The following is a 15748-nucleotide window of genomic DNA, read 5'->3' as shown; positions in this document are numbered from 1 at the left end:
ATCCCCAAAACTTCAGAGAAACTTTGGAAAGTACAGCTTTGCTTAGGGAATTTCGGGATAGGTCTACATTTTTGCTTTGATAGGGTTACCAAGGGGAGTATAGCTTTCTAAAAGGTACTCTTGATCCACAGATTTACATAGCAAAAAATGGCATCTTTTCAAAGGGCATGATAATTGTGTCATACCAGGAATGGCCAGTAGTGAACTAGTAGTAGTCAGAGGCAGAGTGAGGAGTGATGGTTAGCAGACCAGATACAGCTGGGGACAGGCTTTTGCACAAAATGACATGGGGATGGACAAAAAATTTACTTCACCCCTTTCCTTGCCCCTTTCTTGGTCCTCCACCAGCATACAAAGCAGAAACACTTTTGAAAGAAACTGTTGATTCTTACTATCAGTGGAACAGGAAGGGCTCTCAGTGTCCTACACCTAAACAGTTGGAATTTATTAGAAGTCTAAATTCTACTCCTTTAAATATTTCAACTTAGTAAAGACTGTATTAAAAACGGAATTCATGTACAAAATAATTTCACTCCCATAAAGGATGATAAAAATGAACTTACTCCATCAAAAGACTGAAAATATTATAAAAACAATATATCTATCTACATGTGGCAGTACCCCAAGTCAGACACTGCCCCGAGTCGTTTTTTAAAGTTTGTTAGAAGCAGGATATAACATTTGTCAATTAATTTCCTCAAGGCATTTTTCACCTCTTTGTTCCTCAAGCTATAGATCATTGGGTTCAGCATAGGAATTACAATTGTGTAGAACACAGAGGCCATTTTGTCTGTGTCAAGGGAATGGTTTGATTTTGGCTGCAGATACATGAAGATCAGAGTCCCATAGAATATAGTCACAGCAGTCAGATGAGACGCACAGGTTGAGAAAGCTCTGAACCTTCCTTCTGTAGATTGGATTTTCAAGATGGCAGCCACGATGTATAAGTAAGAAATAAGAACAGTGGTGAAAGAGCTGATCATGTTGAAACCTGCAAAGATGAAAATCAAGATTTCTTTGAGACTGGTGTCTGAGCAGGCAAGGGCCATCAAAGGGACATCATCACAATAAAAGTGATTAATGATATTTGGGCCACAATAAATCAGTTGGAAAGTAACAGCTGTGTGGAGCAAAGCAACAGAAAAGCTGTATAAGTAGGGGCCTGTTACTGGTTGCATACACACTTTTGGGGACATGCTCACCATGTAGAGAAGAGGATTGCAGATGGCCACATAGCGGTCATAAGCCATCACTGCAAGAAGGAGCATCTCTGAAATCAAGAAGTTCAGGAAAAAGCCCAACTGTGTTGCACATGCATAAAAAGATATAGACCTGTGCTTGGTCAGGAGGGTCTGCAGGAACTTGGGGGCTATTGATGAAGAGTAACAGAGGTCTACAAAGGCCAGATTGCTGAGAAAAAAGTACATGGGTGTGTGAAGTCGAGAATCCAATCGTATTAATGAAATCATCCCAAGGTTCCCTACCAAAGTTAGAGTATATACTACTGAAATGAGAAAAAAAGAGAGTGATTTCAATCTCTCTATGGACAGAAAAGCCCAAAAGAATGAATTCTGTCACCCTGGTGTTATTCCTTTCAACCATTTATTCCAGTCTCTTGGCTGCTGAAAAAAGACAAAATAGAGTCAGAGACAAGTTATTAGGTCAAGGAATTGTCACCAGATGCCAACTCTTATGTTTTAGCTTCAGAAATTATAGTTCATTGAAGTGGAATATGAGAACAAGTAAACACATCCCATTTCAAACTCTCCTTTCTAGCTATCATAATTTTATGAGGGCCAATAAAAAAAATCAATTGATGGCTATGTAGTAAAAATAACAAAGAAAAAATTATATGTATGTATGTAGGTAGGTAGGTAGGTATGTATTTAATATGGTGAGAATTTTTTATCTTTCATTTTCCTCCCAAAATTAAAGTTAGCATTCACAGTCTCAGAGGTGGAAAGAGGCATATAACTTCCAATAACCACACCACATAGGTTATGATAACCATAGATGAGTCACATACAAAGAAATAAGATTAATTCTTTAATTCTAATAGGCCTTCAATTTTTGTTCTCATAAAATTATGATAGCTAGAAAGGAGATTTGAAATGGGATGTGTTTATTTCTTCTCATATTTCACCTCAATGAACTGTACATTCTGAAGCTAAAACACACAAAAGTGTGGGAAATAGAATAATCTCCTTTCCTCCCCAAACACACTAACCCAAGAGAAGCTTTTTTTTTTTTTAACAGTTTTGTATGAGTGGCCAGAAAAATAGCCTTTCAAATTTTATCTTCTTCATTTATTAATTCAGCTTAATACTGTAAATGATACCTAATACATTCTCCAAATTAAATGTATATGTATGCATACATGCATATATATACACACAAATACATATATGCATTCATACAGACATATATGTAATGTGTACAGATGTAGATAAACACATATATGTGTATGCCTACAAACACACACAACACATACATGCCTGCATACATAAAATCTGACATGAAAACAGTTTTCTGTCTCATCCATTTACTTTCTCCTCCGTAGAAGCAAAACTCACCTTGTGAGAGGTGTTTTTGGATAGAATTTTTGAATTGGTTTGCCTTTCTGAGCTGGCGTCTTACCACAGCTGTTAGTGCTAGAGTTCCCTGTTCTAGATGTGGAACAAAAGGGAAAGTGGAAAGGGCACCTGGGTGGCTCAGTCGATTAGCGTCCGACTCTTGATTTTTGGCTCAGGACATGATCTCATGGCTCATGAGATTGAGCCCGCATTGTGGGGCCTGCTTGGGATTCTCTCTCTCCCTTTCTCCTTGCACATCCCCTCCCTCCACAAACAAACAAACAAACAAAGAAACAAATTTTAAAAAAAGGAAAAGAGAAAGTACAGATGTGGACAGATATGGTCAGCATTCCCCACTTCGAGACATGGGATGCCTTTGATGTTTGAGAGGTGTAAGTTTTGGTATTGGGTTACTTTTCTTTGCACACACATACTGGAATCAGGCTGATTTTCTTTCCTTGTACATCCATTAAAAAAAAAGGGGGGGACCTTCAAAACCCACACTTCCATCAATTTCAAATTTTGAAAAGGTCCACTCCCGTTTTTATGTATTACCTTCACTTATGAATGTTTTTTTGATACACATTTTTTTTTTCTCCTAAGAGAAAGGCAACTCTCACCCACAAATGCTTGTCTTCTACAGGCACTGGCTTCTGAAATTTTATCAGCAGATAAAACATGTTTTCTTTTAAAGGAAGCCTGAGTCTCAGGGAGCTATTGAGGGGGATAAATAAATAAATAAATTTATTTTGGGAGTGTTAGGAGGGTTATTTCACTCATTCTTGTGTATAAATGCCAGCTTCATCCAGTTGGAGCAGAATTAGATAGGGTCATCCACTTTCTTTTTAGTGGGGAAAACTGGATGACTTGGGAAAGGAAGTCTGTGCAAATGACCAACTGTACCTATTTAACCTACCTAGTTGTAGAAAAAAATTTTCCCCTGAAGGTTTTCGCAGAAGCCTCCTTTCAATGATGCTCAGATAGGAAGGGTATGTGAATGTGTGATATAGGCCTTTAGACAACAGTCTTTATTCCCTAGAGAGTTAATTCCCAGTTTTCCCCAGACATGACTGCCCTAGGGTCACTGACCCTCCAGGGGACAACTACGATTAGAAATTTCTAATTAGAAAAAGATTAGTCCATAAAAACAAAGTTAGCATTAGTTCATATTCAAACTAGAATGATCTCACCATGAAATCACTAGTCTTTGGTTACCTATGTCCAATCTAATTTGTATAAACAAAACAAAGAAAATCAAAACCAAATGGCAAGCAGTTGAAAGCTCACCACCATTTCCGAAATGTTTTCATCATTTATTTATAATTGTCCCTTCCTGTCCCTGTGACCTTAGAGGGATTCTGATTTAATCATTTGTCTTATCTAACTGAATGTGTTTTACACCCAGATGTTTTAAGTGTTTAAGCAAACAATTCTGTTTATTTTTTCTTTGCTGAGCATAGGCATTGAAATAATAACAACCCTCATTATTTATATTTTGGGGAGTTGCCATTTAATTTTTTAAGGTCATGTAGCATTAATTAGTTGATGACCTGAGGCAAGAACCTGAGCTAATAGGTTGTCCAAATAGCTAATTGCCCTGACGTTATTTAATTGAATAATCCATGTCTTTCTTATTAATTTACAATTTGAAAATATCATTTTATTTACTAAAACAATGAAATAAAATCAACCAGCTTCTGATTATAGTAAAGACCTTAGAGTTTTAGAAACCTATCAAAAATATTTCATATATACTTTCTTTGAAAAAAAAAGAAAAAAGAAAATCTTTTGCATAATATAAAGTACATGCATATATATGCTGATTGTGAAATTTTATATGTAGGAAGATATACATACAAATATAAAAATAAACACATGTGGGGGTGTCTGGGTGGCTCAGTTGGTTAAGGGGCTGACTTTGGCTCAGGTCATGATCTCATGGTTCGTGGGTTCAAGCCCTGCATGGGGTTCTGCACTGACAGCTCAGAGCCTGGAGCCTGCTTCAGATTCTGTCTCCCTCTCTCTCTGCCCCTCCCCCACTCATGCTCTCTCTCTCTCTCTCTCTCTCTCTCTCTCTCTCTCTCTCTCAAAAATAAATAAACATTAAAAATGTTTTTTGATACAAGAAAATGTCACATATAAATATATATATCATCTACCAGAGGTAACTGTTCTTCAAGTTTAGGGAGACTTTTGCTTTACTTTTTTCTTTATATTTTTATGTATTTTACTAAATTGGAGTTGTAGAGTGCATGACAATTTACTACATATAATTACCATTTTTTACCAGCAGTGCATCAGGATTTTACATACTATTCAAATTTCTTCCCAAAGCATGTTTTCTGCTATATATATAACACTTCCTATTTATACAGTTTATGACTTTTAATTAGTAAAATAATAATTCTTTTATTCAAAATTTGTTTAGAATGATCCAGTATTTTAGGGTAGAATGATAAAAAATAGAAATGCTGAATAACAGGATATGTCTAGTTTAAAACTTTTTGCTTATTGCTGTTTTTTTTTTTTCTTTTTTTCTGGCAGTGTTCCTTAGAAAGCTGTTTGTGTTTACACGTTGTCTGCAATTTATATCCTCCTGCTTCTCTCCAAATCATTCCAGTAGACTTTCACCCCGTTATTCTTTCCAAAATCCCCTTAACAAGGGTATATTATGTAGTTAACAACTTTTATCAACAATATTTGCCAAATTAATGATTCCTGAATTAGCTTTCTTCACTTGGTTTCCCATATCCTCTGATATTCCTCCTGGATGTTCTTTCTCTGGCTGGTTGGTTCCTCCTTGTCACCTTCACCTCTCTGTGTTGGCAAGCCACAAGTTCAGTTCTTTGCCATTTTGTCTGTTTGTATCTATACATTTTCCTTTACTTGCCAATTTCACTCAGCCTTATTCCATCTAAGAGTGTCCGTATGTCAGTGACTCCCAGTGTGAGTCTTCACCCCAGTACACTCCTCTGATTTCTAGATTCAAACATTCAGCAGCCTACTTGACATCTTTACTTGGATGTGTACAAGCATCTCGGGTTTATTATCCAAAACTGAGTTCCACCACAAGACTTCTCCTCTATAGCTCTTATTTCAACTCTCTCTCTCTCTCTCTCTCTCTCTCTCTCTCTCTCTCTCTAGCTGCTCCAGGCAAAAATCCTTGGGAGTGACCCTTGACTCCTCTTGCTCCTATCCTACTCCAATCTGATAGGAATTCTGGTTGCTGTTACATTCACTGTATCCAGCATCTTTTTACCAACCACTGTGTTACTCTGCCCTTCCATCATCTCATCCATCACCCTTTCCCTCTACAGTTGTGTTTCAACACAGTAATTATTCTAAATGGTATCCCAGCGCTTTCACTCCCTGGCACATAATCCCGCAATGGTTGCCCATCACCAACCATTGGTTGCCCTATCACCTGGAGTAAAATCCAAAATTCTTACAAGGGTGTGCAAGACTAGGAATGATCTGGCCGTTGTTGGCTTTCTGAACCTCAGCTATGTTAATCCCTATATCCCCTTCCCATCTTTCTGTCCACACTGGCTTGGAATACCCCAGGTCACACCAGCCTTAAGAATTTGTTTTTATTCCAGTATTCCAGTGCTTTTAGATGCCTTACTCCTCCACTCCTTCACAATGGTAAAGTGTGAGAACACTGGAACCAGATTATCTGGGTCTTAAACTCTTCAATCTGCCATTATAGTACTTGGTCATGTAACATCCTGGGTCTTGTTTTCATCATCTTTGAAACATAAATAGTGGGATGCCTGGGTAATTCAGTCAGTTAAGCGTCTGACTCTTAATTTTGGCTCGGATCATGGTCTTATGGTTCCTGAGTTCGAGCCCTGTGTAGGGCTCTGAACTGACAGTGTGGAGCCTGCTTGGGATTCTCTCTCTCCCCAAACAAATAAATAAATGTAATGGTAATAGTAGTTGCCTCAACTGCTGCTTGAGAATTAAATGAATAAAAGTGTGAAAAGACCTAGAATCATGTTTGGATTCGCATATGTGCTTTATAAACATTGACACGACTACTGCTGCCTTTCCTCAATTTACTTTATTTTTCTCAATATCATGTACAATATTTTTACTTGGTTAGTTTGTCATCTCTTTGTTATTTATTGTGTGGGCAGATTCGGGTCTCTTTATCTGTAGTTCCTGATACTAACTAGAGACTCAACAAATTTGATTCCCAACACTGCTGTATTGCTTCTGCACTAACATATATATATATATATATATATATATATATATATATATATATCACTTTGCCTGATTCACTGCTTAAAAATGGTGTTTTCTCTTTTATGATTAAATAAATATGGATTAAAACCTTGAATTGCACCTGCAAGTATTCTGCAGGACAAGCAAACGTTTCTAATAAATTTTAATTTGATAAATAAGCGATGTCATGTGATACAAGTAGTACGTGATGCCGAACGTCACATGATCACAACTGAGCCAATGGTTCTCGAAATTCTCTTTGATATACAAGTGCTTTGGATTTATAAGCGTGTTTCTGGAACAAATTGTGCTCACAAATCGAGGTTTTACTCTATATTTATTTATTTAATCATTGGTAAAATGTAAATTAGTCATTAATATTTTAAATATTTAATAATATTTAAATATTAGAAATTTATATCTTACCAGAGTAAAAACCAATTACTTACCAATAAGATCCATTATTTAATCTAATGATTAAATAAACATAATAAAAGAGGAAACACCATTTTAAAATTATAAGCTTGCTACTTCTGGAGTCAAGTTGCCAAAAATTTTCCAAGAGATTTATTTATATTGTTCAATAATACTTTATTAGGTCCCCATTTTTGTCAGGAACTACAGAAAAAGAAAAAACAGCTAAAACAAGACTTCTGTTTTGTTCTTTTTTCCTTGTATTTTTAATCACTAACTCAATTTACATAAGGTTTTTTTTTTTCTTTACCCAGTTTGGCACTTAATAAATAATCTTCCACATGTCTTTCATTTTTTTTTTTCAGTTTTTATTTAAATACACACACTTATGCTGTTATTCCCCTGATACTTGTATTTTTTATTATTTATTTTTTTATTTTTTAGAGAGAGAGAGCATGCTTGCGTGCAAGAGGGGAGAGAGGAGCAAAGAGAGAGAGAGAGAGAGAGAGAGGGTCTTAAGCAGCCTCCACCCTCAGCGCCCTCGGGCTCAATCCCATGACCCTGGGATCATGACCTGAGCCAAATTCAAGAGTCAGATACTTAACCAACTGAAACACCCAGGTCAGGTGCCCCTTGCCTGATACTTTTAAAGCTCAAATTTGATTTATTCCTCCGAGCACGTTTATTTGTTTTTCATGGAGTGACAGTTTGATACCTTTCAATATAATGTTTGCATTGTGATGAGGTTTTTGGGTCCTGTTCTGTTTCTAGAAAATGATCAGACATAGCCCTGAGTATCTTCTCATAGCTCAGCCTATAATGCACATTCAGAAGGTTTGCAGAAACCAAGGCTTCACCTAATTATTGCAGCTCAGAGATGGTCACTTGCATCCCAAGTGTGCACGTGTCTCATATCCCACACTTCACCGCTAGTATGCATGTTTTCTATTTCATATTTCTATCTTCTCTTCTTTTGAGTAGGCTTTTGCCTCGCGGACTCTTGGCTTTCTTTGTTCACTGAAGGATTTAATAGCCATTATTTTCCTTCAGTGCATTCTAGCAGAGACTGTCTGGTCACAGCACGTGTCAAAATGGGAATTGTGAAAAAAGTAATAGTTTGACACGGAACTTGAACGATTTCCATTACTGACTATGTTTCCAAGTTATGTGTTCCTGGTGACTATGCAGTATCTTGACAGGATCGAGAAGTTCCAGAGGGCCTATTGCCCTCCCTACTACAGAATATGAAAGCGATTAGTTAGCATTTCCATTTTTACTCAGGCTACAAAGGTTCTGCATATCTGAGAAGTCAAGAAAAATGTCAGCTTCTGTCACCACCATTGTTCATCTGGTGATTTTAATTCAATAATTGGTGGTCATTAAGAAAAAAAAAACAAGTCAGAGTTTGCTTCAGCGTTGATGATGAAACTGTCTCTCTGTGTCTTGTTATAAAACTCTTCGTTGCAAACAATTCCCTACGGGCATTGCTTCAAGCTGACTACTTGCTAATCAGTTTCAAGGGGCCTTATTAAAATGACTAGGTTTTCAGCTTTTTCATGGGGACGTTTTAACTGAAACCCACCTCAGCAAACTTAAAGTTTCAGCTTAGGATGAATGAATCTACAGTTTAGTGTGAGTGTGTAAAATTAATCTTCTGATTCCTCAGGGACGGCCATTTCCTCTACCTTAAACCACCCTCCTCCGGGAGACGGAGTAGTGTAGGGGGAAGAAAAGGGGATGTGAAGCCAGATCTAGGTTTGCACACAGGCCCTTCTACTACCTACCTGTGTGCTCTTGGGAAGGAAATAAATTCTGAGCCTAAATTAAGAAATGAAAATACTAACTTGTCGCACAGGGCTACTTTGGGGCGTTAACTCATAATGGCTATTAAATTGCTTTGCAAACTGCAAGTTGGTGATGTTGCAATGGTTATGAGTAGCATGATAATGATCATAATAATAACAGTGACGAGAATTTGTTGGTGCTTATTATGTGCCTGGCAAGGTACTAAAAAGGTCCACATACATAGTGATCAAAAAGAAATTCTTATTCTCCGCCAAACAAGAATCTCACTCAAACAATGGATTTTGCATCACTCCCAGGGAATAGTAAACTATCAATCACACTCCTAAATTCTCTCATTTTTCAAGGCGTACACATCAGCTGCAACATGTAGTTTTCTTTTTTATTTATTTCAAATTCCACAAGCTTTAATGTTTCTACATACCAGTCTCTTTCAAATTCATTGCATGTAATTCCATAATGTTAAGCCATTATGTTTTTTTTTTTTTTTGAGGGAGCTTTTGAAATGCATCTGATATATCAATCTTGTATAGAAGACATTTCTATCGTTTCTATTATGAGGTTTAGGCAAAACTGTTTAGTATGATCTACAATGTTCTGTGTTCATGGCCCTGGCTGTCTTTTCTAATTTCTCCTGCTTTTTCTCTCTCACTGTCCACTATAAAATGCCTCTCCTTCTTTGACTGTGGCTGCACATCTTGTCTCTGCATATCCTGCATCACTGAAATACTTTTCCACAGCTTTTCCTCTCTGTAATGGCTAATACCTCCTCACCTTCCTAGTACAACGTCACAGTTAACATCTCGGTAAAATTTTCAGGCAATTCACAATTTTCTCTTTACCTGATTCTCCCCAAAGGGGGAAGAATGTTGAATGATCATTTTGCAGGATACTCTGTTTCTTCTTTATGTCACTATTGTATTTTTCATACTGCATTATAATATACATTTTCCATGTCTGTCTCTCACATTGGACTCTAAGCTACTTGGAAAATAAAATAATATAAAAAAATAAATAATTTTAATAATTTTTAGTAAATAATGGAACTATTAGAAAAAATGATCTAAGAGAAAAGAAACATCGGAGATGATTATTATTTCTAAGGCAAAAATTGTATTTCCTTAGTGATTTTTTATTTGAATATTTTTAATGTATGTATTAGTCTAATACACACATATACAATATATCGCACAATATTGTTCATAGATCTTTTCCCATTGTGTTTTTCACATTTCTAGTATATAAAGGTGCTATTTCTGGTGAAATTTTATCATTCTGATTCACTGATTTCCTTGGGTTTTTCTGATCACATTATTTGTGAAACATTTTTTTTTATTTCTTTCTTTAAAAAAATCTATGTCTGCTGTATTTCCATTATACAGATTTGTTGGCCTCCGTGATGATACTTCAAAGAGACAGAGAGAGTGTGAGTGGGGGAGGGATAGACAGAGGGATGGAGAGAATCTCAAGCTGGTTAGATGCTCTCAGTGCAGAGCCCCATAAGGGGCTCAAGCCCATGAACTTCAGATCATGACCTGAGCTGAAATCAAGAGTTGGAAGCTTAACCAACTGAGCCACCCAGGCACCCCTATGATGATATTTTTAATAGATGTGTACTGATATTTTAACCCTCCCAACTAATATGACTACTTACAATTTTTAAAACGTTTTTCTCCTTTCAGTAAATGGACTAATTATTATTAATAACTATTTTATTATGGACATTTTCAAACATAAACAGAATTAGAAATTAGATTTGATACAATAATCCTTACCCCAATAACAATTGTCCAGCTTCAGTGTCTCCATTCATGATAAGGTATACATATATATATATATATATATATATATATATATATATGAAATGTTTATTTTTCAGAGAGAGAGAGTGGGGGTGGGCAGAGAGAGAGGGGACAGAGGATCTGAAGTGGGCTTTGCGAGGCCAATATGGGGTTTGAACTCACCAACCATGAGATCATTACCTGAGTCAAAGTCAGCCACTTAACTGACTGAGCCACCCAGGTGCCCAATGGTCAGGTGTATGTTATCCATACTTCTTACTTACCTCATACATTAGCCCCCAAAGTTATTTGGAAATAAATACATCTTTATTTCCAAATAAATAAATCTTTATTTCCAAATAAATAAATCCCAGAATTCGCTCCATTTCATCTGTCAGTGTGCTCCAGGCAAAGATCACCAGGAACAATCTCTGGTCAAAGTTGTGTTACTTTTGTGTGTTTTAACAATGGACGTTGTACACCACGGGAATCAAGCTTGTTGTGGGATTGCATCCTATGAGGTTATTTAGAGTAGGGTTCAAGAAAGCATGGTGGCACTCTGGATTGGGTACCGTCATGGAGTGACACGTTTTTATGATTTAGTACGTTAATGGTTCCTATATAGAACACGGACAAATTGGAGTAGGGATAAAGCTTTAATCGGTAATGAAGCAACAGTCCCTTACAGTAGCCAGAGGAGAAGAATGTTGGACCATTTTTGTGGTCTAGACAGTGTTCTTGATTTTAACTAGATCTCTGACACTATTACTGAGTGACCCTGTTTTTGTCTTGCTTCATTACTGTTACCAAGTAAACTTTTCTCATGTTGGTGTTCTATGATATTATTGGTATTATTGATATTAATTTATCAGCAATGTTATTATCAATAATATTATTGATATGATAGTACAGCTTAACTTTTAGTACCAGATCAGGGCCCACCTGGCAGTTGTCAAGAGATGTTTCTTCTTCCGTATATCTACACAGATCTCACTTAAGATATATAATTTTGATTACATGGATAAAATGTAAAGAGTTCATATCTTAAGCAGATAGTAAAGATCCATGCACCTCACAGATCATTTCCCTATTTCTAGGAATGGTAATCGTGTCTGTTCTTTAAGTCCTCGCCGAAGTGTTTGATTTTTCCAAAGGTCTTAGAATGTACCCACTCTCACTTAAATAGACGTGATCTTGCTTCCTAACAAATTCCCAAAGCATTTAGTTTTCAAAAACAACAACCACAAAATGAGCCTGATTGCAATGCAGTCAGAGAATTGTTGATCAGAATCTTGAGAACCAACCCATATAATTCAAATGAAGAGACGTCAATAAGGAAAGATTAGTGAGGCACCTAGAGCCTAACAACGGTGCCACCTCATCACCACCGAAAGGTCTGAAGGGACGTAGGGAGATGTAGGAGCCCGATGGGATCAAGGTTGTGGATGTGGGGCTCCTGGAGGGAGCCGGACAGAGGGTTGATCTGCTGTCTGAGACATGGTGCCAAAGCGAGGAGAGAGCAGGGGCAGGGGACAAGTGCCCTGCCCTTCCTCTCCTGGTGCAGTCTCACCTCTTGTCACAACTCCCTTTTGGCTGCATCCAGTTAGAGCCAGCCCTCACCCATGACTGGGAGATGCAGTCAATCTGGTTGTGTTTAGAGCAGAGAAGGGAAGGAAGAGGAGTGTCAGTTAGTGGTTACGACTCTACAGCCAGTCAAAACACGGCTTTTCCACTTACTCAGCGGGTTACCTTGAGCAAGGTGCTCAATGTCTGTAGTTTGGTTTCCTCATTCTAAAATGGGAACAATAACAGCACTTATGTCGCAGGATTGTTGTGAAAAGTAAATGTACTGCTGTATATAATTATATATAATACAGAAAAATATATTTATAAAATATGTCACACACACACACACACACACACACACACATACACAGAGTGGAGTCTGGAGCAATAAAAGTGACCTTAAATAGGAGTTTGTGGATATTATTGTTAATGACGACTGTGACGCTCTTTTATTTGCTCTTAGGGGGAAACTGAGAGACAGAATTACTCAAGGTCGAGGAGCCTTAGTTTCCTCATCTGTTTAAATGATCATGTCAAATTAGATGACCTCAAATATTTATATCAAGGATGATGCAAATAATTCGTTGTAAAGCCTTGAGAAATTGCAAGCAAGGGTTGGTGCTGGTGAGGATGTGGAGAAATTGCCTTGTATATGATTGGTAGGAATATAAAATGGTATTGCTGCTCTTGACCACATTATAGAGGTTCCTCAAAAAGTGGGAATAGAACTACTATATCATTCATCAGTCTCACTTCTGGATATGTATCCCCCCAAAATTGAAATCAATATCTGCAAGAGATATCTGAGTCCTCATGTTCCTTGCATCATTATTCACAGTAGTCACATGGTGGCAACAACTTGAATGACCACTGATGGGTGATGAATAAAGAAAATGTGGCACGGATCTACCATGGGATATCATACAGCCTTCATAAAGAAGGGAATTCGGCATATGTGCCAACATGAATGAGCCTGGAGGACATTATGCTAAGCGTAATAAGCCAGTTACAGAAGGACGAGTACTGCATTATTCTATTCTTCATATGTTAGATATGAGGTATCTGACATAGTCAGACTCATAGAAAGAGTAGAATGGTGGTTTCCAAGGAGGGGGGTGGGGGAGATAAGAGTTGATTGTTAAAGGATAGAAAAGGTCAATTATGTAAGATGAATAAGTTCTAGAGTTCTGCTGTACAACATTTTGTCTATAGCTGACAGTGCTGTATTGTGCAGTTACAATGTTGTTATGGGGTTTGATCTTATGTAAAAGTGCTTTTACCATGATTACAAAAAGAAACAAAACTGAAAAAAAAAGTGTGGCTTAACAAATGACAAGGAGTGAGACCATATACAACGTTTTCAGATTTCAGAGGAAATCCAACAAAGAGTTGAAAAGCATCCGTTGTATTTACCGGTGAGATAGGCAGACAAGCTACAAAGAACCGGCTTCAGTGGTGGGGGGCAAAGCTGGATTGGAAGGGGCAAATGATTGGGGCAAATTGGAAGCAGTAGGCAGATTTTCCAGTAGTTTTGGCTTCTGCTATGAGTTTTGTTTTATGCACACATGTATCTAGTAATATATGACGTATATTAGACTTGAAATGGCTTTCTAGTTTGAAATTTGGTGAGAAACTAAATTTCACCATTAATAAAAACACATTTCCCTTCTTGTAGAGATTCACAAAGACAAAATCTGAAACTATGGTGAAAGCAGTTCTAGTTTTTAGGTAGGTTTTTGGGTTATTTTGGTATCATTTATTTTTTTGTCTCCTCTTACTTTTCAAAGGAAATATCTTTTGAACACTTAATATTTACCATAGAGTTTACTGAGTCCTTCCCAGACATTAATTTATTCAATACTCACAAAATCATAAAATATGGACCATTTTTACTGAATGTTACAATTAACGAAATTGAGGCTTAGAAAGAATTTGGACATTGTCCAAGGTCTCATAAGTGAGTTACTCAGTATTTAAGGGTTGATGTTTTCCTCTCAAAAAACTTGAATTTTTTATTCAAATGAACCAAGTTTACAGTCTTTTTATGTTGTTTCTAGTAGTATAGTCTACCTTTACCTTCATGGAAATTGTTCCTTCAGGAATACAGATAATTAAACATTTTTTAACTCCTCAATATAGTTCCAGCTTATCTTAATTTGAGAAAAATAGGAAAATAAATACTGCAGCTTTCTGATATCTCCAGAGGATCAAATTTAAACCCGAAGGGATCCAGGAACTAGTAAATCACCCAAACACCTTCAGAATGAGCTCACTAAGAGCCAGGATCATTGCTAAGCAGGTGAGTCATGGAATTTGTACATGGAGCGAATTGCCAACCTTCCACCCATAACCTAGCTTCCCGTTAGGAACCTCTCCCCTTTGCAAGCTGTGGTATCTGATGGAATCCATCTGCTTTCAATATATTTTTTTAAGTTTATTTATTTATTTTGAGAGAGAGAGAGAGAGAGGCAGAAAGAGAGAGAGAGAGAGAGAAAGAATCCCAAGCAGGCTCCTCACTGTCAATGCAGAGCCAGACATGCAGCTGGAACTCATGAACAAGACCATGACCTGAGTCCAAATCAAGAGTAGGATGCTTAACCGACCCTGAGCCACGCAGGTGCCCCAGACTCAGTATGCTTTTAGAGATGACACCTATAACATCCTAACTACATTTCTTAGTTCCATACTCTGTTTGCCAGTACTTTCTAAAGGATGTCTACTTGTACTTAAAATACTACTTTGTCTCTAACTCCCTGCCCTTCCCTCCTGCCCCCCTCTCTGTCTCCCTTCTCTCTCTCTCTGTCTCTCTCTCTCACACACACACTCCTTAAATGACCTCATATTGAGTTATCCAGGTCATCTAGAACCACCTTCTCCTCGACAGCAGTACTCGTAAAAGCTAGTTATTATATGGCCAACCGAGGAGAGATACAAAGGCAGGTGGCTCTCCTGTCTAAAATTCTCTTATAAGAGTGGGTGACCAAGAATGTTTCTAAACTGAAGTAATGGTAACAGTGTTTTTCTATTCTTGGAAAACACCAGATATATGGTAAACATTTCCCTTTTAAATAAAGAATGGATACTCACTGTAATTTTTGAAACCTGAAATAAAATAGAAATCCACTAGTATTTCATTTGACTTTAATTTTTTTTTAATGTTTCTTTGTTTTTGAGAAAGACAGGATGTGAGTGGGGGAAGGGCAGAGAGAGATTGGGAGACAGAATCTGAAGCAGGCTCTGGGCTCTGAGCTGTCAGCACAGAGACTGACTCCGGGCTGGAACCCAGGAACTGTGAGATCGTGACCTGAACCAAAGTCGGACCTTTAACCTGGCTTAACCAGGTGCCCCTGGTATTTCATTTTTCTAATATTCCTTCTCAGA

The 15748-nt window shown here is 37.3% G+C and overlaps 1 protein-coding gene across 1 annotated transcript; it reads right to left on the bottom strand.

Moving 5' to 3' along the window:
• Positions 1-605: 605 nt before the first annotated feature.
• On the bottom strand, positions 606-1602 carry LOC131486671 (olfactory receptor 8U3-like). The gene is given in 2 exon segments (XM_058686562.1): positions 606-1518; positions 1520-1602. Coding segments are annotated over 2 exon segments (996 nt in total).
• Between the last annotated feature and the right edge of the window lie 14146 nt (positions 1603-15748).

The sequence above is a fragment of the Neofelis nebulosa genome, chromosome 10 (genome assembly GCF_028018385.1).
Source record: "Neofelis nebulosa isolate mNeoNeb1 chromosome 10, mNeoNeb1.pri, whole genome shotgun sequence".
NCBI lineage: Eukaryota > Metazoa > Chordata > Mammalia > Carnivora > Felidae > Neofelis > Neofelis nebulosa.
The sequence above is the reverse complement of the archived record's forward strand: the minus strand, read 5'-3'. Positions and strand labels throughout refer to the sequence as shown.